This window comes from Rhinoderma darwinii, chromosome 8 (assembly GCF_050947455.1).
Source record: "Rhinoderma darwinii isolate aRhiDar2 chromosome 8, aRhiDar2.hap1, whole genome shotgun sequence".
Taxonomy (NCBI): Eukaryota; Metazoa; Chordata; class Amphibia; order Anura; family Rhinodermatidae; genus Rhinoderma; species Rhinoderma darwinii.
Genome location: NC_134694.1, coordinates 104,144,854 through 104,172,559, shown reverse-complemented (window position 1 = coordinate 104,172,559; position 27,706 = coordinate 104,144,854). Strand labels below are relative to the sequence as shown.

The window sequence follows — 27,706 nt, the reverse complement described above, 5'->3', positions numbered from 1 at the left end:
TGGATTGCATCTTTTCCAACTTGTATAGAAAGCGTAGTCGACTATGCCAATCTATATTGAGACATCTTAACAACAATTGTATACCGTGAGTTATACCTTCTTTTTTAACATGAGAGCCTATTGGTGACGTATGCCACCGTATGCCTATACAGTGGCATACATTGCAGCCTTTCGCCGGAGGTAAATGTCAGGAATTTCTCCGGACTTATAACTGCGACAGAAGGCTCGAACGTAATAGGAACAGAGCCTGAGCCTACTAAAGTTATTATCAAATCCTATACGGAACTTCAATTGCTGATATTTCTGGTTGGCTCCATTGGACTATTGGACGAAAATTACTCAGTATTTTAATATTTTATTCAGTCATTGCTGAGAAAAAGTCTGATTATCAGATTATAAAAGTATAACAAAGGGTTGTCGTGGGAAAACCCATTTAAAGAGGACCTGTCCGCTCTCCTGACATGTCTCTTTTAGTGAATACTTTCCCCATAAAATCACAATTCTGGAACATCTACTTTTAGGGCTATGCATTGTCCTGTTCCTCCGTTATTCCTCCTAAACACTTATGAACAAAATGACAACTGGGTGTTACCATTTCCCTTGTCAAAGGGGCGTGTCCCTACACAGTCTGAGACTGTGAGCACTGATTGGACAGTATCAGGCTGTGTAGTGACACACCCCCACTAGTAACACCCAGTTGTCAATTCATTCATAAATTGGTAGGAGGAATAAAAGAGGAACGAGACAATGCTTCTAAGAAAAGATGCTCCAGATTTTATGGAGAATACAAATATTTACTAAAACAGACATGTCAAGCGAGATAACAGGTCCTCTTTATAGCCTGTGTATGTATGCACGTGCTGGTCAAATGATGATTGTGTACAACACATAATGGCCTGGGTACCTACTTATGTGCCTATGTCATCATTGGAACTTTTCAAGGTACAATGTAGTGTAAGGCTCTGTCACCGAGGGTCATGGCTTTCATTATTACCGGAACCATGCCAGTGATGACGGATCCCTTGTCTAGCACATACTAACCCATTGACTTTTAATGGGTCTTTAATGTCTATGGCTAGTTTAAAGGGTTAAAAGGACAGATGGCACCGAGTTAAGTGCCATCTGATCCTCTACTGGGTTAAGATGAGAGGAAGATGTTTGTGAAGAGAAGTGTGGCATGATGAATAGATAATACAGACAGATGATAAGATACAAGGACTGTTATGCTGGATGAGAACTAGTGGTACTTGTTTTATCCCTTTGTGGCATAGCTCTCTACCCAGATAATGTGTGGCCTGCAGAGGTGTCATGTGTCTTAGCTGGAATGTGCGGCCTGAGGGCACCTTCCCGCACCCATGCACGACATGCCAACTAATCTCCCATTCAATTACTTAAGAGCAAAACACAATCAGAGTAGATAGAGGAGAAGTGTGTAACGCCATCGGCTAGGGCTTCTTGTCTTCAGACATCTTTCCTCCTCTCTTCCTCTTAGTGTCTTTGGGTACAGAGGCATCGCTCTACGAGTTCACTATAGGATATGCTCTACTGTGAATGGGAAACACATGACTTGATCTCCATAGACTGAGTGATCAATGACTGTTGACTGATTTCTGTGGTTGAGATAGTTAACATATAATCAGATGAGAGCTGTCTCTATGCCCTCGTAGGTGAGACCTCTGAGAACTGTCTGAACCTAATGTGTGTCCACCTGATGGAGTTTAGCACCAGGGTAGATTTCAGGACTCCCTGAACTTGGATGGCTCATGGTTATTTGCGTTGAGGGTGGGGTAGAAAAAGGGTCCACTGGGACTGGACTGTCACCCAAGGGCCTACGTATACCTGGGGCTGCCCTGTCCATGAGTTTAGATTTATTGAAGGTGAGCACAATCTCAGACCATGCAGGAATACAGACTCCATTCGTTCTGATGCTTTTACTCCTCTCTGGTTTACATTTCATGTTGTCTAATATTATATACTCATAAATTCTGTCTTCTGTCTTACAGATTGGCTTCTACCTAATGTATCTAGTCTACAATGTGTTTACATTTGTGAGATGATGTATTTAAGTGTTTTATGTAATGCAAATATGGTTGAGCTATATAAGGGTATGTTCACACAGCGTTTTTTTGCACTCTGATTCTGACACTTGTTCTATGTCGGAATCAGCGTTGAAAACGCCTCTATTTTGCCTTACATTGTTTTTAACAGCAACACACCTGTCCACATGTGTGCGGTATTGCAGCTAATCCCCATGACTTCAATAGAGATGAGCTGCAATACCTGACACAACCCATTGACAGGTGTGGTGCTGTAAGAAAGCAGCCATGTTTTTCTAATCCTGGACAACTTTTTTAATCAAGACCCGTCAGCTCTCCTGACATGTCTGTTTTAGTAAATACTTGTATTCCCCATGAAATAACAATTATGGAGCATCTTTTTTTTTAGCACTCTGCGTTGTGTCATTCCTCTGTTATTCCTCCTGGAAATTTATAAATAAATTGACAACTGGGTGTTGTCATTCCCCACAGAGTCTCACTCTGTCAGCGCTGATTGGACAATGTCAGTCTGTGTAGGGACCCCCCTCCCCAACTAGTAACACTCAGTTGTCAATTTATTCATAAATTTGTAGGAGGAATAACAGAGGAACGGCAAAACAGAGAGTGCTAAGAAAAGATGCTCCAGAATTGTTATTTCATGGGGAATACAATAATTTACTAAAACAAACATGTCAGGAGAGGTGACAGGTCCTGTTTAAGTCAGTCCCTGCCCCCTGGGACTTACAATATGAATTAATATATTACATGAGAAAGTTTCCTTACATTATATTGGAAGATAATTTCCAGTGTGATCCCTAAGACAAAAGTAAGAAAAACGAGCTAAGCCCATGGTTGGCTCTACTTGTAACTCAGTCACTCTTGACTCTTGAGATGTTCTAGTATATAGGTCAGTCGAGACAAACATACAGAATATTGGCAAATCAACAAACAGACAAAGAAAAGACACACATGTACAAACACACACAACACGTACTCTGTCTGCATAGATGTAAATATTGTAAAGCAAAATGCTGTAAAAACAAACAATTACATATACGTAGGGCTAGTGGATACAGATCTAAGCAAAACTGTACAGTGATCAGGAAATACACACAATATAATACAATTATGCAATACAATATAGGCAAAATATAGAATAGGAATATTAAAGGGATAAACAATAATTGTCAATTACATTCATCAATTTCCTCTTTAACATATATGCGTTGCTCAGTTTGAAAGAGGCTTCCATAATACTGTCGTTTAAAGGATATGTAAATTTTGTAAAAAATTTTTTGTATAGCTCTAATGCATGAAAAATGTAAATAAATCAACTTTGCAAATCTTACACCATTTTGTGTAGACAGTTCCTATGCTGACCTATGTTTTTCCATAGTTGGAGTCTAAAAACAAATCCCATATCCCCTTTGTGAACTTTATAGTGGCAATATTTATTTGTACCGTATGGCAGCGTTATTTATGTGTTTTCTATGGTGACATTAGTGTACAGTATAGCAGCGGTATTTATGTGTTTTGTATGGTGACAATACTGTACAGCATGGCAGCGTTATTTATGTGTTTTGTATGGGGATATTAGTATACAGTATTGCAGCATTATTTATGTGTTTTTTATGGTGATATTAGTGTGCAGTATGGTAGCACTACTTATGTGTTTTGTATGGTGACATTAGTGTACAATATGGCAGCGTTATTTATGTGTTTTGTATAGTGACATTGCTGTGCAGCATGGCAGCGTTATTTATGTGTTTTATATGGTGACATTACTGTACAGCATGGCAGCGTTATTTATGTGTTTTGTATGGGGACATTAGTGTACAGTATTGCAGCATTATTTATGTGTTTTGTATGGTGACATTACTGTACAGCATAGCAGCGTTATTTATGTGTTTTGTATGGTAACATTAGTGTACAGTATGGCAGCATTATTTATGTGTTTTATATGGTGAAATTAGTGTACAGTATGGCAGCATTATTTGTGTTTTGTATGGGGACATTAGTGTACAGTATTGCAGCATTATTTGTGTTTTGTATGGTGACATTACTGTACAGCATGGCAGCGTTATTTATGTGTTTTGTATGGTAACATTAGTGTACAGTATGGCAGCATTATTTATGTGTTTTGTATGGTAACATTAGTGTACAGTGTGGCAGCATTATTTATGTGTTTTGTATGGTAACATTAGTGTACAGTATGGCAGCATTATTTATGTGTTTTATATGGTGAAATTAGTGTACAGTATGTCAGCATTATTTATGTGTTTTATTTGGTGACATTACTGTACAGCATGGCAGCGTTATTTATGTGTTTTGTATGGGGACATTAGTGTACAGTATGGCAGCATTATTTATGTGTTTTGTATGGTAACATTAGTGTACAGTGTGGCAGCATTATTTATGTGTTTTGTATGGTAACATTAGTGTACAGTATGGCAGCATTATTTATGTGTTTTATATGGTGAAATTAGTGTACAGTATGGCAGCATTATTTGTGTTTTGTATGGTGACATTACTGTACAGCATGGCAGCATTATTTATATGTTTTGTATGGTGACATTAGTGTACAGTATGGCAGCATTATTTATGTGTTTTGTATGGTAACATTAGTGTACAGTATGGCAGCATTATTTATGTGTTTTTTATGGTGACATTACTGTACAGCATGGCAGAATTATTTATGTGTTTTATTTGGTGACATTACTGTACAGCATGGCAGCGTTATTTATGTGTTTTGTATGGGGACATTAGTGTACAGTATGGCAGCATTATTTATGTGTTTTGTATGGTAACATTAGTGTACAGTATGGCAGCATTATTTATGTGTTTTGTATGGTAACATTAGTGTACAGTATGGCAGCATTATTTATGTGTTTTATATGGTGAAATTAGTGTACAGTATTGCAGCATTATTTGTGTTTTGTATGGTGACATTACTGTACAGCATGGCAGCATTATTTATATGTTTTGTATGGTGACATTAGTGTACAGTATGGCAGCATTATTTATGTGTTTTGTATGGTAACATTAGTGTACAGTATGGCAGCATTATTTGTGTTTTATATGGTGAAATTAGTGTACAGTATCGCAGTATTATTTGTGTTTTGTATAGTCACATTACTGTACAGCATGGCAGCATTATTTATATGTTTTGTATGGTGACATTAGTGTACAGTATGGCAGCATTATTTATGTGTTTTGTATGATGACATTACTGTACAGTATGGCAGCGTTATTTATGTGTTTTGTATGGTAACATTAGTGTACAGTATGGCAGCATTATTTATGTGTTTTGTATGATGACATTACTGTACAGTATGGCAGCATTATTTATGTGTTTTGTATGGTGACATTACTGTACAGCATGGCAGCATTATTTATGTGTTTTGTATGGTGACATTACTGTACAGTATGGCAGCATTATTTATGTGTTTTGTATGGTGACATTACTGTACAGTATGGCAGCGTTATTTATGTGTTATGTATGGTAAAATTAGTGTACAGTATGGCAGCATTGTCACTGCAGACCGTATGGTTACAATTATATTATAAGAATGGACAAGACTGCTTGGATAATGAAGTATTATATAAAAGATTTAAAAACATGATTGCTTTTTGTCAGATACAACGCCATCCTTGTTCATGGCCCCTATCTGGTATTGCAGCTCAGCCCCATTTACTTGAGGGCGCAATATGAGACCCAGACTATGGAGAAGAGTGCCACTGTTTCTGGAAAGAGGCAGCCATGTTTTTATAACCGTTTACAACCCCTTCAAGGACTGATATTGATATCTGTATTTATCTCCTTTAGTTCAAACCGCTGTGGAGATAAATGTTGCCCAGGATGGAGCATGGCCCCTAAAACTGGCACATGTACAAGAGGTATGAATTCTGAGGAACTTAGGATTTAATGTACGGGTCTGAAGTCAGAGTGTGAACCCTTTATTCCTGTCTGCTCCCATCTTTCAACAGCTTTATGCACCCCAAAATGTAAAAACAGGGGTGTCTGCAGGAAGCCACAGAAGTGCGTATGTAAGGTCGGCTTTGAAGGGTCTCGTTGTGAGAGAACAACGTCACTATTGATTACCAGCTCCACACCTCTGGCATCTCTACTATCTATTTCTACTCGTTCGTCTCCCAGTATAAGAAACGAGGCAGCAGTTATCGCAGGAGAACTCAACTCTGTAACATTATCTCCGTTTCACTTCAACTCTTGTCCTTCAACGACTCTGAGGCCGTCTACAGACACCAAGGACGTTTCCCCCAGCCCTGTGTCCTCCATCAGTGCCCTGAAATCTGAAGATGACCATATACTTAGCTATCCAGCTAAGAACAGCATGTCCCTACACTGGAAGCCGCTCACGTAAGTGTCTTTACTTTACTACATAGGACACATATTAACACCAGCAGCCTAGAATCAGAATTAACCACTTCCCGCACCGCGCTGTAATAGTACGGCGTGGGCAGTTTCCACACCATTATGCCGTACTATTAGGGTATGTGCACACACACTAATTACGTCCGTAATTGATGGACGTATATCGGCCGCAAGTACCGGACCGAACACAGTGCAGGGAGCCGGGCTCCTAGCATCATACTTATGTACGATGCTAGGAGTCCCTGCCTCGCTGCAGGACAACTGTCCCGTACTGAAAACATGATTACAGTACGGGACAGTTGTCCTGCAGCGAGGCAGGGACTCCTAGCATCGTACATAACTATGATGCTAGGAGCCCGGCTCCCTGCACTGTGTTCGGTCCGGTACTTGCGGCCGAAATACGTCCGTCAATTACGGACGTAATTAGTGTGTGTGCACATACCCTTAGGCTGAGTTCAGACGTTGTGGATTTTATGCAGAACTCATCCTTTTGTATTGCAAAGGATAAGATCTGCAATGAAATGAAATTCTACGACAAATCCGAGACGTATAAAAACTCAGTCTAAGGCTGGGTTCACACGAGCATGTTACGTCCGTAATGGACGGAACGTATTTCGGCCGCAAGTCCCGGACCGAACACAGTGCAGGGAGCCGGGCTCCTAGCATCATAGTTATGTACGACGCTAGGAGTCCCTGCCTCTTCGTGGAACTACTGTCCCGTACTGAAAACATGATTACAGTACGGGACAATTGTCCCGCAGCGAGGCAGGGACTCCTAGCATCGTACATAACTATGATGCTAGGAGCCCGGCTCCCTGCAGTGTGTTCGGTCTGGGACTTGCGGCCGAAATACATTCCGTCCATTACGGACGTAACATGCTCGTGTGAACCCAGCCTTATGGTGCAAGGAAAGCACGGGCTCAGGAGCTGTGACTGTTCTATCCACAGCAGGTCTCAGCTGTAATATACAGATGACACCCTGCTGCAACAGCCGGGATCGGAGTCGACTCCGATCCCAGCCAATTAACCCTTCAAGTGACCTCCCTCTGTAAGCCCATTGGCCGATGTGTTGCTAAGTCAGCTGGGGACCAAAAAATGGGCACTCAGATCTGCCATGTCCCACAGCCTATTAGGCATAATACACAGCAATACAGAAATATTGCAGTATATTATCTGAACGATCAAAGGATCGCAGGGTCAAGTCCCCAAGTGGGACTAAAAATTTTTATTAAAAACATGTTTGATTATTAGAAAAGATAGAAAATAAATAAAAGTGCACTTAATTAGTATCGCTGCATCCGTAACAACCTACACTATAGAATTAACACGTTATTTATCCCACAAGAAGCATACAGTAAAAAAACACCTTAAAGGCTAATGCCAGAATAGCTGTTTTTTGTTCATCCTGCCTTCCAAAAATAGGAATAAAAAGAAATAAAACAGTAGTTTGTACCCCAAAATGTTAAAAAAACAAACTATAAGTCATCCTACAAAAAACAAGGCCTCAAAAAGCTACGCTGACTGAAAAATACAAATGAAATGAATAATTATTTTGTAAAAACAGTGTTTTTATTGTGCAAAAGTAGTAAAACATAAAAAAAAATTATAAATGGGATATCACCGTAATCGGAATGACCCGCAGAACGAAAGTTAACATTTTTCTTCTAATGCATGGTGAATGCCGCAAAAAAAGAAATCCCCAAAAACTATTGCGAATTTGCTGTTTTTCTTTTCTATTCCACCCTAAAGAAATTAATAAAAGTTATTCAATACATTATCTGTACCCAAAAATGGTGCTTTACTGTGCATAGTGGGAAATGTGTCAATCAGCGGCTGGAGGGCATGGGAGAGGCAGGGGGAGCGTGAATATCATGAGTATCATTGGAGTCAAAGCCTATAGCGCTGACTAGAACAGGGGGAGGAAACCTTCAGCTCACCAGTCCAACGCCTGATAGTTCTGCCTCGCGCGGATCTCCGCAACGGTCCACGGTAAACAATAGTAGGATAGAGGAAGTTGATCCAGCGCTGCAGGTATGTGGTTTAAAAAGGAACGTATTCCCAATTTTATTTGTATCAAAAAGCTTTAAAATTCGATATCAGGTAAATTTGGCATCAAGGCAGTAGTAGGTAGGTATGGTGGGCCTACGCGTTTCAAGCACGTCAAGTGCTCTTAGTCATGGCATTCATTCACCTATAGCGCTGACCACGTGCTGCACATATAAGACGCAAGTTCTCACACATTACTGACTTAGTGACAGACCGCTGAATTTAGATAGGGCAGCATAAACATCTGACAGATCCGCTTTAAGGGCCAAACTAGACCGCGTCGTTAAGGGGTTACTTTCCTTTTTATTTGGATATGTGATGGAAGGAGCATGTGTGCCGGAATTGCCCACTTATAGCAGAAACTTCCAACAGACCATCATCTAACACAGATGTGTCCACCCTTAACTTTTCTTGAATCGCGTTAAGTTATACAATTGTCATAAAACCAATTTAACACAATCTCGCGCCATCCAGTAAAATAAAACGTATACATAAAACGTATATACTTTTTTCTAACATGGAAGTCTATGGGAGACGGATGACTGACGGATTGCATCTGTCACAGCCATCCAGTTATAAAAAAATCTTGTGCGTTGAATCTATATGTTTTTTAACATAGGAGTCTATGGGTGACAGATTGCTGATGAATGGCATCCGTTGGAGGTATACGTTTTTTTTACATGTTTGTAAAAAACGCTATACATCCCGGGATGTGTCGAGTTTAGAGATAAGTTAAGGAGGGACACGTCTGTATGTATGGGCAGCTTAAAGTGTAACTAAACGTTCAACAAACTTCTGAAATGTCATAGTGACATGTCAGAAGTTTTGATTGGTGGGGATCTGAGCACTGAGACCCCCACCAATCGCTAGAACGAAGCAGCAGAAGCGCTTGTGTGAGCCGCTTCGTTTCTGTTCGGCTTTTTCCCGAAATCAATGTATCGTGTACGGGCTCAATAAAAAGTCTATGAGCCCGTACTCCGCTACATCGGCTTTCCGGATAAAGCCGAACAGATACTAAGCGGCTCAGCGCTCACACGAGCACTTCTGCTGCTTCGTTCTAGAGATTGGTGGGGGTCTCAGTGCCGTATACCTCCATGATATAGTGCCATTCGGAGGGACCATTATGGTGGCACATGGAGTACCTGAAGCTTGGGTGCTGCCATACTGACTATGCATGAGGCCTTAGTGTAAAGTTATGGAGCTTTCAATGAAGATAGTGAAACCAAAAATTAGATTTTAGAAGGTAACATTTGACCCGGGGATCAGACAGGGGGTGTTACACATTGCTTTGTGGTTTCCAGTGACATTTGGGTGATTTAGGCCTCATGCACACGACCGTAACCATGTTCACAGCCATGATTTTTGGGTCGGACGGCCGTGGTCTGTCACCTGGGAGCCATCCCGAAAATCGCAGGCCGTGCACATGGCCGCGTGCATTATTTTCTATGAGCCTGGACCGCAAAACACGGCCGTAATAAGACATGTCCGTTCTTTTTGCGGTCCAGGCTCCTGGGCCATGCACGGACCGTGGAAACCACGGTCGTGTGCATGGGCCCATTGAAATGAATGGGGCCGCAATGCACCCGTGGATTTTCGGGGGAATTACGGCCGCAAAAGCACGTTCGTGTGCATGGGGCCTTAGTGTTGGCGTCATTCATCTCCATTACTGCTACCATAGACATGAACATACATTAATTTAAGGACGTATCCTATATTTAAAGTGCTTTTCCCATCAGGGACATTTATGACATATCCATAGGACATAATCCAAAAAATAAAATATTCCAAGTAGCACAAATCCTGATATCAGGAGCGGTGACAACTCTGTAAGATCAGACAAACCCAGTATGATGTAATGTAATCCTCAGAAAAAGCATGGTTCAACAGCAGCACACGTGTGTGCTACTGTTGAACCATGCTTTTTCTGAGGATATCCGTAGGCTATGTCATAAATGTCAGATGCGGGTCCCACCTCTGGGACCCGCACGTATCTCTAGAACGAGGCCCCCTAAACCCCATTCTACTGCTCTGTGTTGCGCCTGAAGCATGTGATGTCCGACCATGAAGAAGAAAACAGCATAGCTCAGTGAGCTACGTTGTTTCTGTAACTCCCATAGTAGTGAATGGTAGTTACAGAAGGAGCGTAACTCACATGCTACTCTGCTTCCGTAACTACCATTCAGTTCTTTGGGAGTTACAGAAACAGCGTAGCTCAGCGAGCTACGCTGTTTTCTTCTTCATGGTCGGACATCACATGCTACAGCCGCAACACAGAGCGGTAGAACAGTGTTTAGGGGGCCCCGTTCTAGAGATAGGTGCGGGTCCCAGAGATGGGACCCGCATCTATATAACATTTATAGCATGTCCTGTGGATATGTCATAAATGTCCCTGATGGGAAAACCCCTTTAATTACATCTGATCCTGGTAAATGGTGACAACCAATATGGCCACTACAGGGGTTGCCACCGAGCTTTCTCAGGTACATTATGTGCTTCCATATCGCAGCATAACTAGATGTGCGATGCATGAGTTTGGGAAACCAGGGTGCAGTTCCTATGGGCAGTCATATCGAGGGGCATTTTTGTTCAGAAAAAGCATGTCATACAGATCATAGGCAGACTTAGGAAGGGAGGTTCTAGCCCCCAAAAACATCGCTCTGAGCAGTTCAGGAATTTTTGTCACCACTAGGGGGAGCTCTTGGCTCTGATGAATATCCAAAGGGCGCACCAAAGGAAAAGGAATAAGGCGCAACCTTGTTTACTAATTAAAGAAGCACTCTGGTGATTCGTTTTTTTCCCTCCCACCCGTTTTAATATGTGGTGACATGTAGCGTAATGTCTTGTGTCAACGTATTGCAAGCTTTATTTCAGGGGTAGCCGCTTCTTTCCAGGCCGCCGCTGGGTCACGTGATCTTCACTCTGACTCTCTGAATCCTATAGCGTCTGCAGTAGAAACTGGAGGTCAGTGTCTTAATATAAGTTTACGAGACTCACAACGAGGCTTTTAAAAAGCTCTTGACGTATCCATTTAACGGATGCCTGTGACAGATGCCATACAGGGCAACTGTCACCTGTAGGCTACCATATTTAAAAAAAACATTAGTTTAACATATATGAATTTTTTTATACTGGACTCAGGATGGAATAGTGTAGTCTACTATGAAATTCCATACCTCTTATTTTGTGGTATACAGACATAAGCTGGCCAGAAGTAGACCAAAAGAGCAGTTTTTTGCCCTCCATCTGACAATTGAGCCTTAATGGACACATTTTGTGTGTAAGTGCTGCAGACTGCACTTTTGCTTCCGTGAAGAAAACGGAAACATAGCGAACGGAGGCAAATGGAATACATCAGAAACAAAGGAATTACCATTGAAATCTATGGTAATTCAAACGGAAGCGATGCTTTCCACATGGACTATCATTCATCTCTTCCTCTGACGGAAGAGTCCTAAATGGAACATAACGGTAGTGTGAACTTACCCTAACTCCTTTACATTTATGCCAAAGAAGACTGGCTATATATGCTGGCACCTCTCATATAACAAAGAGGAATTCAACTCTTCTCTTAGATTTTTGGGGTTTTAAATCTTTTATTGATTTGTTATTAAAATATTCACTGGGAATCCTCATCATCATGTTCTGTCAGAGGTGGCAATACTGATTCTTCTCAATCTGACCAGCAGGTGGCAGGATTGTACAGCTTTGCATAGCACAATGCTTGTTGAATAAGCTGCAAAATATTTTGGCTTTCCAATTGCATTTAATCTGCTTGTTATTTTCCTCGTGTTCTCAGATCTTTAGACGGAATCAGAATGTAAGCACAAAGCAGATCTGATAGCTGCAGCAATTTATAACAGATGTTCAACTTATCGCTCCGCTCCAGGGTCACAGAGGTGTATGAAAGTGCCAGAGTGGAAAGCATGTACTGTATGGACGCCTCATGGTTCAGAATGTTCTTCTGGTATGCTATACAGCTGACTGTCAGACTGTTTCCACCGGACACTTCACCTTAAGGCCCTGTTCACACTGAGTTTTTTGCAGGAGGAAAATTCCTCCTGTAAAAACTGACCCTGGAGGTTTTCATGTTTGATGTGGTTTTTGACCTTGGTTTTTGACGTGGTTTTTGACGTGGTTTTTGAGGCGGTTTTCCAGGCGGTTTTTCAGGCTGTTTTTGCCGAGGTTTTCACACGCATGAGGCTGGGTTCACACAACCATGTTACGTCCATAATGTACGGAACGTATTTCGGCCGGAAGACCCGGACCGAAGACAGTGCAGGGAGCCGGGCTCCTAGCATCATAGTGATGTACGACGCTAGGAGTCCCTGCCTCTGCGTGGAACTACTGTCCCGTACTGTAATCATGATTACAGTACGGGACAGTTGTCCTGCAGCGAGGCAGGGACTCCTAGCAACGGATCTGTCACCATTGAAATGAATGGTGATGCAAACGGAACTTACTTCACACTTGCCTTTCCGTTGAGGGGTTCCCCTGACTGAAAGCACCGACGGAACCCCTCAGCAGAAACCACGCTGATGTGAACAGGCCCACATTAAAAAAAACATTGTTTTCTGTTTGCATCATCATTGACTTCAATGCTGATGGATCCGTTGCTAATGGGATTCCCTACACTGCGGTATTGGTTCCGTCGAAACGACAGAACCCTTTGCACAACGGGGACAAACAGAAACCATTAGCAACGGATCTGTCACCACTTCACACTTGCCTTTCCGTTGAGGGGTTCCCCTGACTGAAAGCACCGACGGAACCCCTCAGCGGAAACCACGCTGATGTGAACAGGCCCACATTAAAAAAAAAAAAAGTATACTTACTTCTTGAATCAATTTCCCAACATCAATGTCCATTCGGTGGTACACCTCTGCTGTCGTCATTTCTGTTCCTGAAATGTTAAAAAAAAAAAAAGAGATGACATACATGAACAACTGCATAACAAAATTTTAAAATTAAAAATTGAAAAAAAAAATGAAAAAAAAAAATCTAAAAAAAAAATGCACAGCTCCATACATGTATAGAACATAGGAGCAATTGCACTTACTTGTATTCGATTTGGATGCAGGACTTCGGTTTTCTGTATCCCTCAGGGGAGTTCTGTCCACAATGTTTTTCAGGCTCCACGAGCAGACAGGAAATGACAGCCCCTTGCTGGGCTGGACTAGCAGCAGGAGACGACTCCTGCAAAAAACTCCTCCAAGTTCGAGGTGTTTTTTGACGTGTCCCCATTGCTTTCAATGCGGTTTTGGACACGGAAACCGCATCAAGAAGGGTCATGTCCCTTCTTTTTGCCGCGAGGCGTTTTTTTTACTCGCGGTAAAAAAACGCATCCGTCTCCCATTGAAATCAATGAGAGTCATTTTGGGTCGTTTTTGGCGCGTTTTCCGACGCGCTTTCCGCGTCAAAAAACGTGTAAAAAAACTCTGTGTGAACAGGGCCTTACTGCTCGCGGGAAAAAGACGCCGACGCCTCCCATTGAAATCAATGGGAGGCGTTCTCGGGCCGTTTCTGCCGAGTTTTGCGACGCGGTTTCCGCGTCAAAAAACTCGGCAAAATACCCCGTGTGAACATAGCCTAAAGGGGTTGACATGAGTGCTTTCTTCCAGAAACAGCGCCACACCTGTCTATGGGTTGTGTTTGGAAATGCATCTTGACGAACGCCCAAGGGCACACAGCAGTATATCGTGGCATTGTCTATATGCTATGAGGTCCTCGCTCTTCATTGTATATTCTGGTGCCTGATATTAGGAGCAATTTTAAATTGAGGGCTCTAAGCTTAAAAAAAATCCTTTGGGTGCCTTTGGCTTTTGTCTAAACATATAGGAGCCAAATGAAATTTTTAGCCGCCAAATGAAAAAATCAGCATTATTGTTTGTAAAATAAAGAAAATGTTTGCACTAGACAGTGGACTGACAGGAGGCAGCGTAGACTGTGGACTATTCTACTGTAGATTTAAAACATAATTTGACTACTTGCAATCACCACTAGAGGGAGGTTAGGAGCTTACTGCATACTGTTATACATAGAACTCAATAGTAACACAATATGCAGTAAGCTCCTAGGCTCCCTCTAGTGGTGGCTGAAGATAACCAGATTGTTATGTTTTATGCAGGGCTTCAGGCTTAAAAAAATTACGTGGGCACCTTTGACTAAAAGCCATTGCATTTGTGATCTTCAACGCCACCTGGAGCCCTGAAATTACTTTTTCATAGTTGCAAAATTATCAAGTGGGGTATCTACAGAGCACAAATGACATGGAGATGAGTCCAGCAGAATCGGGTGCATGCAGATTGCTCAGATGAAGCGGAGGACAGTACAGCTCGCTTTACTCCACATGCGCCTGATGCAGCTGAACTCATCTCCCGGACTCATCTCAGTAAGATGTAAGTTTTTTTAAATAAATTATTGCCAAAATGTCCAGTCTTGACGAGGGCATGTTTAGAAAGCCCACCTGCATTATGACATGCTGGTGGTTAAGTGGCTCCAAACCTAGTGACAGGTTCTCTTTAAAAGACCAGAAGAAGATGAATGAGCAAAAATAACTAATTATGAGACTCCTCTAATAAAAAAAAAGAAAGAAAGGTGATTGCAGATTTCACAGTATTTTACTACGGGCTGTCTCTTTGGAGGGGCTTTTACCTTATAGGTTATTTTTATATACTTTGAATGTCTGAAAATTCAGACTATTTGGTAATCTGCCACTTGTTAGGTCTTATAACTGCAAGACTAAAATACTTTTTGTGTGTTCTTCATACCTGGACTAGCATCAAGTTATTTTTTCCTTTTCATAAGCAGTGTTCTACTATAGAAGCAGAGCAGGCAACTGCTATAGGGCAATAAAGCCATATACAGTTAGCTAGCTCCCTCTAGTGGTGACTGCATGCACCCAGAATTTAATAAATTATCGATTCAGAAAAATAGCTCCTCTATATAGATATATCATGAGCACACTGACCCATTCATTTTAATTGGGCCATGCACACATCCGGTTTTTTTGCAGATCCGTGTGTAAGTTCTGCAAATTATAGAACAGGTCCTATTCCTGTCTGTTTTTGCCGATCAGTCTCGCTCATTCTATTCAATGGTCTGTTTAAAATAAAAACGGACTGCACGCGGAGGCCATCTGTGTGCGGTCCGTGTATTGCGGGTCCGTGTTTTGCGGCCGTATAAAAGGTCACAGATGTGTGCATGAGCACTAAGGGCTTGTCCACTCGTAACGGAATTGCGGACGGAAACTACGCAGCAGAATACAGTAGCAGCAAAGTGGGTGCGATTTAAAAAAATCTCATCCACACGCTGCATAAAATTTCCATTCTGAAATTGACCTGCGTTTTATATATATCCAGTTGTTTATTTGTTTTTAAAATTGAGTTTTTTTCAGGAGGAAAATTCGGCCTCAAAATTCAGTTTGGGATTTTGAGGCAGATTTTGTCCTTCCTGCATGTCGTTTGCCGCGATTTTCGCAGCGTTTTTCACTCGCGCCCATTGAGTGCTACGGGCAAAAAACTCAGCGAAATACGCTTTCTCTGCCTCCCATTGATGTCAATGGGAGGTCAGAGGCATAAACGCGCGAAGATAGGGCGTGTGCCTCGTGGGAGAAAACTGCCCCCGCCTCCCATTGAAATAAATGGGAGGTATTTTCTGCCGTTTTTTGACGAGTTTTGCGGAGCGGTTTCCGCTCCAAAAAGCTCGTCAAAATACTCTGTGTTAACAGGGCCATGTGTGAACATAGCCTTAGGCCTTGTTCACACTTGCGTTGGAGGCTTCGTTAGGGGCCACCGTCGCACATTCGGCCGAGATTACCGAAGATTACCAGAGAAAATAGCGCAGCATGCTGCACTATTGTTTCTGGTAAAGTCACGGACACCCTGACGAAAAGCCAACAGTACCTTTTAACGTCAATGGGTTTCCGTCGGCTGCCGGCAGTGTCCGTTGTTGCGTCCGTTATTCCCTTGGACTGCTCCTCTGACGGATCTGAACCACGGAGCACACCGACACAGGTGTGAACCAAGCCTTACTTTACTTTTTATTTTGTTTATCAAGATGTTTATTTCTTCATTATAAATATTACATAAATTAATTAAATCATGATTTCCTTCTTATCAATCAATATACATAATAAACCCCCCCTTACCCACCCCAAAAATCCCAAGCGGCACAGAGAGAGAAAGGAACAGCTAAGGAGAAAAGAAATACATAATATTACAGTAACTCCATTTTCTACTCTCCCCCCAATTTCACACGTTATTAATTGTATAATACTTGCATTAAATGAATGGCTGCCTTATTAATAACCTATATTGATGTGCTCAGTGTACAGGAGCTTCAGTCAATTCTGCAGAGGAAGGGCTTAGCAAAACAGGACAAGATTGCCGCCTTACTTGCAAAACACCTTGAAACGCAAAAAATCCAAACAGCCAAAGAAAGCTGGAAGGAGAGACGTCGGATGCCCAATAGTATCCGGACCGCTAGAGGGGAATACAATATTCTCAGGCAGATCCAGACTAACGGTGAGTGTTTTCTCATTACAACACATTGGTGGACCTTGCGAGGATGGTGTATGTGAGAGCAGTGTAGGGTACACCATATATCTTAAGGGCTCATTCAGACGAACTTGAATAACATCCGTGTGCTGCGCATGGAAATCACGTGCAGCACACGGACCTATTGATTCCAATGGGGCTGTTCACACATGCAGGAGTTTTCATGCAGCGAGAGCCCGTTGCGTGAAACTCACTGCATGTCCAATATTGGTGCGTTTGCACACACCTACGCGCCCATTGAAGTCAATGAGTGCGTGAAAACCACGCACCGCACACAAATGCATATCCGTGTGCGGTGTGTGATTTGCGCATCAATTCAATTTAAAATAATAATAATAAAAAAATAAAAAATGTGCTTTGAGAGTGCTTGAATAACGCATGGCACTCGCAAAGCACACTGATGCATAACGCAACACACACGGACCAGATTCCCGCGCGTTTTTCACTACCCTATTAGGGAGTTTTAAGTTAGCAGGGGAAGTTTCCCCATTCAAGAGGTCCCAGCACATCTGTGCATTACATGTGTTGCCCATAAATTTCAATACAAACTGTGTAAAGCTTAGTTTTCCCTCGGGTGGCGCTGCAGAGAAATTGAACAGTTCCTGCCAGGTTCCCCCACAGATTACAGGGGATCGCTAGGGGTTCAAGCAGCGTGACAACCTGTGATCCACTTATTGTCAGATGGCCCTATGAACAACAATGGATTGTTCAAAATGGACAACTGTAAAATGGTGAAACAACCATAACAAGGCAGTGACAACTCATGAAGACCATCCTTTTTAAAATTAAGCTGGCTTCTCTAACCCCCGGCGATCAGCTGTAATTGCCAGGGGAAGCTGCATCTAGGAAGCGGCACCCTGGCCATTGCAGGGGAAATGTAGCTATATACGACAGCCATTCAACTTTATGGCCGTTCATGTAATTCAAGTACTGTGCCCACTAGAATAGCTCACCGTTCTTGCACATGAAGGGGGACCTAGGCTAGGGACTCAATGACATCCATATGTCCCTATAGGGCATATGGACAGGGTTTGTCATTGTGTGACAACCCCTTTGTAAGGCTGTAAAACATGCACTGGATTTGGGATCTTGTCACATCTCCTTCACTAAGCCTGAAAACCATGTAAGTGACAGTATCCAGTATCGGACTGTGGTGCCACTAACGCACCAGAGAAATGTGGTTTTCGGGCCCACCCTTCATCTATACGTCTGTCATATCAGTAATGTCAAATAGGTTATTTGTGAATCAAACTACAAAAAGACAGCTCTTAGAGGCAAGTGATTGGTTCCAAGGTCAGTTCCAATGGGGTTTGTCTTCTGCTCGATTTTTGTGGCTCTGTTGTATTGAGGCCCATTATTGTGTAAGAACCTAGGCCCACCGGATGATCCTCTGGTAACCTCTGACCATGCCTGTATGTAAGTTGGGGTACTGGAGTGTTTCCACTTTAATAGTAGACAATCGCTGACTAAATAAGATGCAAACAGTCCAACTTTGCTGAACCCGACTGTAAATAGAGTGGCACACAAAGCGTTATGGTTACTATCACGACGACGACGATCTCTCTCTCTCTCAAGCCCTGCTCTCAACGGTTCTCCCCCTCTTGGTCTCAGTTCCCTGCGTCTCAAGGGATCTTACATGTTCCTTCCTAGTTACGTCCAGTAGGCAATCTCACTATGGGACAATCAGACCACTTTTTAGGTCTGCTCCAGCCTCCTCACTTTGGCCTTGACTCTAAAGGGCTCCCGCTACACCACCCCTCCCACTGTCTACTCCACTCAGTCCAGTTAAGATCAGACCTCGCTGCAGCTCTCACTGGCCCATTCAGGCAGGGTTCCTCCTAAATCCCCGACCGGACCTAACTACATGTACCGCTCACCCAACCACTGGTTCCCATTCCGGTTGACTAGTCCCACAGCCCCAGTACTGTGCCAGGGCTCACCACTCTAGTCCTACGGTACTCTTCAGCCACCCCCCTTTCAGTGGCAACCTACATGGTACAACTATAAGCCTCCAGTTTGCAGTTACACCTATGCCATATACTCCCCTTTCATATAATAATCCAGTATATATGGATATAGCTCGGAGAATGGAGGTCTGTAGGAAGACAGCAGTATATACTCTTTTTTTCACGCGTCCTGAGCAGAGCAAGTGTATGTCTGACCTCAGGCTTGTCAGCAACACAGAAACAAATGTGAGGTTTAGCTCCAATCTGTGTCCTGTCTTTGTTTTTCTGTCTGCTCCCAGGACTGAGGTCTGAAAACGCCCAGCAGAAAATAACATTATTCGGATTGATATGAATTTCCTGCAGAATTCCATTAAACGAGACCGTGATGACAGACGGAGAATTTTTTTCCCGCCCAAATCAGCTTATAATCGCTCTGTGGCAGCTCATTTTATTCTCTCGTATCCACAGCTCTTAGGCTGGTGCGTGGCGTCAACTATAGCGGAGTAAAATACATGCATCTACTGTCCTACAAAAATGCAGATGAGGCCGGAGAGCCTGGACGGTAGATAGGAAGTTACGGAAACTGGACAATATGGAGTGGCTATGATGATAGAAAAATCTCAGATCCGGTTGATGGACTTGTTGTTTCCCATATTAAAAAAATAACAGGATTTTATGAATCACATTCACTATGCCCGTCAATGACGTCTTGAAGGAAAATAAGACTTTTGAACAACAATTTAACATTGTAACAACTTTGTAAACTCCTTGCTTTACTTATGTTGAGCTAAATTTGAGTTACATAACGTTTTCTTCTCCATATCTAAAGAGAAATCCAGAATGACCAGAGAGCAGTGCATTGTGAACATACATACGGCAGTTACACAGTTTTACAAAATTGACATTAATCACCTATCCTCAGGGTAGGTGATAAAAGTCTGTTCACTGGGGGCCCCACAGACCACTAGAATGGGGGTCCTGAGCCCCACATTCCTCCTTACTGCACGACTGCAGTGAGGAACTTGAATGGAGAATGCAGGATCGCTCCATTCAAAGTCTACGAGACTGATGGAGACACCCGAGGATACAGCTCGGCTGTTTCAGTCCACCCATTAGACATTGAATGGAGCGTCAGGGTGTATGCTTGAGAAATAGGGGGAACGGGACCCCCATTCTTTGGATAAGTGATACATTTTAATTGATGGAAAACCCCTTTAAGCAACAAGGTCATATGTCTGATCGTGGATTGAATTTAAAGGGTTTAGAAAAAACACAATGTGCGTTTTTTCCAGAAACTGCGCCACCCTTCTCCATTGTCTGGTATTGCAGCTCAGTCCCAATCAAATGAATGAGATTGAGCTGCAATACAAAATAAAGTTATGTGCCAGCAAACTCCAAAGAAATGACTGCCAGCTGAGAGGTTGTAGCATAGATAGTAGAAGTGGCACATGCAATACACTTTCTATGCTACAACCTGTGCTGACCCATCCCATGATTCTTTGCAGTCAGGGCAAGCAGTATATCTGTGAAGCTGTGGGGAACGTCTAAAGAAATGCACATTGATGCATATTTCTACATATTCATCTTCAGGGTTAGTCTATCTTATTCAAAAAGATGGCGATTAATAGCACAGGTTAGGTTTAAGACAACTATAGTGTGAAACTTGACAAAAGCCTTCCCAAGTCAATGCAATGTCAATCAGCTGCTTCAAAGGCCAGCAAGATATTGTTGTGTAATAAAAGAGGTATGGACTCGCGGGACAGGGTTACAATATTGCCACTTTACAAAGCATTAGTGAGGCCTCATCTAGAATATGCAGTTCAGTTTTGGGCTCCAGTTCATAGAAAGGATGCCCTGGAGTTAGAAAAAATACAAAGAAGAGCAACGAAGCTAATAAGGGACATGGAGAATCTAAGTTATAAGGAAAGATTAAAATAATTAAACCTATTTAGCCTTGAAAAGAGACGACTAAGGGGGGACATGATTAACTTATATAACTATATTAATGGCACATACAAAAAATATGGTGAAATCCTGTTCCTTGTAAAACCCCCTCAAAAAACAATGGGGCTCGCCCTTCGTCTGGAGAAAGAAAGGTTCAATCTCCAGAGGTGACAAGGCTTATTTACTGTGAGGACTGTGAATCTATGGAATAGTCACCGCAGGAGCCGTCATAGCAGGGACAGGAGATGCTGCAAAAAAGGCTTAGATAATTTCCTAGAACGAAAAAATATAAGATCCTATGTGTAGAAATTTTTCCCTTCCCTTTTCCCATCCCTTGGTTGAACTTGATGGACATGTGTCTTTTTTCAACCTGACTATGTATCTATGTAAGTCTGAAGGTCTGGCAAGCAATGGATTGGGAGGGTTGGATTTGCGTCACTTTTACATGTATGGAGCAGTCAGTTCAATTCAACCTCCGATAACAGACAATCTATGGGTCAACATCTGAACAAATGGCTGTCAATGAAATTAACTTTATTCTAAAGAGGTTCTACAGGATATGCCATAAATATCTAATAGGAGCGGGTCCCAGAAGTGGAGAACAGGGGGTATACGAGGTGGGGGTATACGAGGTGGGGGTATACGTGGTGGCTGCAGACTGAACAGTGAAGAAGTCGCTTGACTCTTTCCTTTTAAGTCAATAAATGTTACGGAAACAGATGAGCACGCTTGTGAAGATATTCCAGGTGAAGATATTCCAGGTGAAGATATTCCAGGTGAAGATATTCCAGGTGAAGATATTCCAGGTGTTTCTGAAGACTAAAATGGACGAGGACATTGAGATAATTTTATTAATCTGACTGCAAATCAGAGGATGAAGAAATAATCTTCATTTCCATGGTGATGATGAACTAATTGTTCGTACTGAAAAAGTATTGCTCAACAGTGACATTTTTGGGGAAATCCTTAACAATATTGGTCACTAATCTCGCATTCCCATCATGTTTATGGTTCATTGACCAAAAATGTCCTAAATGGAGAGCAACTCAAAGGTAATCTGTAAAAAGGAATTGTGATTGTGCTAAGGACATGTGGGACATGTGAATACATCGTCTATACACGTGGGTACGGCTTCAAGCGTCTATTAAGTAAGCGCTTGCAGAGATGACCTCAGTGGTATCTCCCATTCATACATGCGTCACCACGTGCCCTCTTGCTTCCAGCGGGCTGTTCACAGGGCAGTGAAATCATCCTGTATTGCAATGTATGACTTCACGCTCTGGCCGGCTTATACAGTCAGATTGGATAATGGCTAACACTTGTGGCAGAGCAGTACTAATGAATCACGCCAGCTGCTTGTCAGAAGCCATTTGGGGCCTGACATTCAGCTGCTGTTTGTTTATGAGGGACAGCGGATGTGAGAGCGTTGCCTGGCACTTAAAAGTTAACATTAACATAAGTGATGTGAAGCCAAGACCCAGGGAGCATTTTAAAGATGTAATTTGGCAGGGTGTGGAAGGGAGGTCACCAGGGATTGATTATAAGGCATCACACTGGTCATTTTATTCCTGAATGTCCATGATCTGACTTTTCGGAGCTCACATTGCAAACCATTGTACATGTTGCTGTCATAAACTCGACCATCTACAATATTTCAGATTCGCGATTTTATACAAACTATTTTTGAAGGCCGTTATGGCTTTAGACCAGCCAATGAAACATAAAACACAAGCTACTTGGGTATAGAGCAGATGTTGTTCCTTGAGATCCCAGGAACTTCCCTCAAACCTTGGTGATCCACCAATGAGTCAATGTGACAGTGACTCAGAACTAGGCGGCAGGGTCATCATGTGAAAGTCAGATCCTGATTTTCTCAAAATGGGCTGAGGTCAACAGTGGGGATCGGTTTGAGGACGAATTCTTTTTAATCTCTTTATTAAGGACCTTGTGGATGGGATTGATGGCAAGGTGTCAGTTTTTGCTGACTACACAAAACTTTGCAGGAAACTTAAATCTCAGCTGCACTATAAAATGTTACACAAAGAACTAGATAAGCTGGTAGCATGGGAAAAACATGGCAGCTGGAATTTAATGTAGATAAATGTAAAGTAATGCACCTAGGATGCAAAAATAGTATTAATACATATACATTAAATGAAATAAAACCTGGGATAATGGAAAAGTGAAGGACCCGGTTATTCTGGTTACAAAAAACTGAGCAGCAGCACTCAATGTCAGGCAGCAGCTGCAAAAGCAAATAGGATTGTACGGTGTATAAAAAGAGAGATGATAACCTGTGATTTAAATGTAATATTACCCCTCTATAAATCCCTTGTAAGGCCACATCTTTGTTATGGAATTCGGTTTTGGGCTCGGCGTTGTAAAAAGGATATAGGAGAACTGGAGATGTTTCAAAGGCGGGCGACTAGATTATTAAATGGGATGAGAGGTGTCCCTTACAATGAAAGGCTAGAGAAATTGGGCTTGTTCAGCTTGGAGAAAATACGCCTTAGAGGTGATTTTATTAACATGTATAAATATATGTGTGGTCAATACAGAGATCTAGCACATAACCTGTTCTTTCCAAGGACTCTAATAAGCACCAGGAGACATTCATTGCATGTGGAAGAAAGACGTTTCATACATCAATTTAGGAAAGGGTTCTTTACAGTTAGGCTGGGTTCACACGACCTATTTTCAGGCGTAAACGAGGCGTTTTACGCCTCGAATTACGCCTGAAAACACGGCTCAAATACGTCGGCAAACATCTGCCCATTCATGGGTTTGCCGACGTACTGTGCTGACGACCTGTAATTTTACGCGTCGCTGTCAAAAGACGGCAAGTAAAATAACAGCCTCGTCAAAGAAGTGCAGGACACTTCTTGGGACGTAATTTGAGCCGTTTTTCATTGACTTCAATGAAGAACAGCTCCAAATTACGCCCGTAATTGACGCCTCGCAAAACGCGAGTACGAGCAATTACGTCTGAAATGCAGGAGCTGTTTTCTCCTGAAAACAGCTCCGTAATTTCAGACGTAATTGTCGTTATCGTGTGCACATACCCTTAGAGTAGTCAAACTATGGAATGCCCTACCCCAAGAGGTAGTGATGGCAGATACTATGTCAGCATTATAAAAAGGACTAGATGTTTATTTACTGACAAATGGCATTGAGGATTATAACTAATCTGAAAGACGTGTAATAGATCGAGAGAGGTTGAACTTGATGTCCTGTGTCTTTTTTCAACCTATATAACTATGTAGAACAGTAAAGATAATTATAATTCAGCAGAGCAAATTGTGATGTATTAAAGGAGTATTCCACCTCAATGCAACTTTTTACGTATGCTGTAGACTTGCAAAAAAGACATCAGCAGAGATGCATATTTTCGATCCCTGATACTCCAAATAAGGAGGTCACATAAAATGTTCATCACTTGAAATCTCTGAGAAATCACTTGATGTAAAAGTTCCCTTGAATTCCATAAAGTTAATCTGCGAGCCTTAAAGGGGTTTTCCAGCTTCTGACAACTGATGACCTATCTACCAGATAGGTCATCAGTACATGATCTGTGGAGGTCAGACACCCAGGCCCTGCACAGATCAGCTGGTCCGGTGCCTCCATGCACGAGACGTACATGCCGGAAACAGTACGCTCCGGCCACGGAATAGCGGCTGCGCTGCAGTACTGCAGCTCTGCTCCTTTTCAAGTGAATAGGAGCGGACCTGCAGTTTTGCAGCACGGCTGCTATGCTATGTACGGAGCCAACTGCTTCCGGGCTCCGTACATAGCATTATGTGCCACAACATCCGGTGCCCGCAGGCCACTGGAGCAGCTCATCGGTGTGGGTCTGAGTGTTGGACCCGCACCGATGACATACTGATGACCTATGTGGTGGATAGGTCATCAGTTGTCAGAAGGTGGACTACCCCTTTAAGAACAGAATCATGGACAGTGATCGCTCGGTTTAGAACATACCTTGGCAACAGCAGCGTAACAAAGCTTTTGGGCTCCAATGCAAAATCTGCAACAGGCCCTTCCAGCTACCATGTGTTATTTATAATACTGGTGTCTTCTTATGTGGCTGAGGAGTCTTTGGACCCCTTGGGGTATGTTCACACAGGGCGGATACGCTGCGCAAAAGCAAACCGCGTATCCGCCCTGGTCGCCGCAGGGAATTTTGGCCAAAAAAGCGCACCAAATTGTGGTGCAGTTTTTTGGCTGGAATGTTCGTTGCGGAAAACTGCATATAAAAATAAAAAAATTTCATACTTACCCGTAGTCATGGCGACACGTTCCTCTGACATCCTGCAGACCAGCCACATGGGATAAAACGTAATTTCAGGAGGCAGGCCTGGACAAAGAAACACAGTATTCTGGGTAAGTGTATAATGTATTTTTTTCTGAGTTGGGATTTTTTGCGACTGAATCGCATCTTTTCCACTGCAAAAATCGCAACATCTGCTATTTGTTGAGGGTTTTACCTCCTCATTGCATTCAATGGGAAAAACCTGCAACAAAAAAGCAACGATTACGCAAATACAATTGACATGCTGCAGATTTTAAAAAAACGTACTGCCGGTAAATGTCTGATTTTTCCCGCTCATCATTCACGCAGCGTGTGGAGGTGATTTGTTAAAATCTCATCCACTCTGCTGCTAGTGTATTATGCTGCGTATTCTCCGCAACTTAATCCGTTGCGGAAAATCTGCTGTTTTTACGCAACGTGTGGAGCCGGCCTAATGGCTCGTCCACATGTAACGGAATTGCCACGTTTTTTCCGGCCGGAAATTATTTGAGATTTAACAAATCTTATCCACGTGCTGCGTAAAATTTCTGAGCTGAAATTGACCTGTAGTGCGTATTTTTCGGACCGAATCAGGTCAATTCCTGCTACAGAAAGTGTGCAAAATTGCTGCGTTTTTCAGAGGAGATGTCACCATCTCCTAACATTGGGAAAAACGCAGCAAAATACGCACCATTTTCTGCCGTAAAAACCGCAGGAAATGGTGCATTTTTGCATAATACAGTAGCAGCAAAGTGGATGAGATTGAAAAGCCGCTCAGAAATGGACCTGCGGTGTGGAATTTTATTCCGCAGCATGTCAATTGTATTTACGTAATTGCTGCATATTTGCTGCGAGTTTTCCACATTGAATTCAATGGGGAGGTAAAATCCGCAACAAATAGCAGTTGTGTTTTTTGCGGCGGGTTTCTTAGCGATTCCGCCGCAAATCCACGCAACTCTGGAAAAAAAAACATCTATACTTACCTAGTAGTCTTCTTCCTCCGGGCTGGCTTCATCCCATGTGACCACCGCTGCAGCCAATCACAGGCTGCAGCGGTTTCCTGGCATGAAACGTCATCCCAGGAGGCCGGCCTACTGGCGGGCCGGTTAATGCAGCAGTTTTCCGCAGCGGACATTCCGGGCGTAAAACTGCACCACAGTTTGGTGTGCATTTTCGCCCAGAATACCCTGCGGCACACAGGATGGATAGGCTGCATGCTTTTACGCAGCGTATCCGCCCCGTGTAAACACGGCCTTATACATGCATGATATCAAACATCAACCACCTCATGTAAAAGACCTACTTAGTGCTGAAGACTGTTTTATTTTCTGTTTCCAGTATCTTTGTAGAAAGCTGCTTTGTCTTGGAACATCTATGATATAAATTCTTCACACTCTCCTGGACTAGTCATACTGATCAAGGACCTTCTCATTAAGTCTTCACTTTATAAACAGAAGATGTGCGCAAGGGCTCTCAATAAGCTGAATAAAGACAAGCACGTAGCAAGACTTGCAAGGAATAGCTATTTCATGAGGAAAGTACATATGAGGGTATGTTCACACGACCTATTTTTCTCCGTTTTTCGGGTCATAAACACCCCGAAAAACAGATAAAAATGCGGGGGCTGAACGCCTCCAAAAATCTGCCCATTGATTTCAATGGGAAAAACGGCATTCCAGTCCCAGGCCTCTTAAAAAAAAGTGCATGTCACTTCTTGAGCCGTTTTTGGAGCCGTTTTTCATTGACTCAATAGAAAAACAGCTCCAAAAACGGCCGTAAAAAACGGCTAAAAATCAGAGGCTGGTTTCCCTTGAAAACAGCTCCGTATTTTCAGCTATTTTTCGTTAAGCGTGTGAACATAGCCTTAGACTTCCTAAAAAGTCAAGGAAGATTTTTTTCTCTTCAGTGCCTAAGGCTAAATGCAGACGTTGCAGAATTTGATGCGGAAAAGTAGATGTCATTCCGCAGGTAAAATCCGCACTAAATAGTGCGTTTTTTTATGTGTTTTTAGGTGCGGTTTTGACATTTTGATGTGGAAATAGGTGCGGTTCTATACTGCGGATTTTGGTAAATATTTTCTTAAACCTGTCAGAAACAATTCTGTGGCGGAAACGCAAGATAAATTGACATGCGGACACAAATGTCTTTTGACAGCCGCATCCTACTTATGGCACCATTATTGGAGGGACTGTGGTTCTGTTATGGGGGGGAACTGTGGAGCTTTGTATGACTTGTATTTTAAGCAGCGTAATGGAGCAATCCAGTTAAAACTATTAGGCCCTGTTCACATCTGCGTTTGACATTCCTTTGTTCTGTTCCGTCAGAGCAGCAGAACAATGTAAATGCCAGTAGTGCAGGTTCCGTTGAACAACAGAGACAACCGGCGCCCGACACAACCCATTGACTTGTGCGGACACCTCATCTTCTCTTCTCTGCAGTGTAGGGACCCCCCCCCCCCCCATTCTCCCAAGACGGGGGAGTCCCAGAAGAGAAATCCT

General features: G+C 42.6%; 1 protein-coding gene across 1 annotated transcript in view; it reads left to right on the top strand.

Annotated features, from left to right (window-relative positions):
- The first annotated feature begins 6,062 nt into the window (after positions 1-6,062).
- Positions 6,063-27,706, top strand: part of LTBP4 (latent transforming growth factor beta binding protein 4) — a 108,783-nt gene continuing 87,139 nt past the window's right edge. Inside the window, exons 1-2 of the mRNA XM_075836085.1 lie at positions 6,063-6,414; positions 16,801-16,997. Of these exons, the coding sequence (XP_075692200.1) occupies positions 6,389-6,414; positions 16,801-16,997 (223 nt within the window). The 5' untranslated portion in view covers positions 6,063-6,388. The remainder of the gene's footprint in view (positions 6,415-16,800; positions 16,998-27,706) is intronic.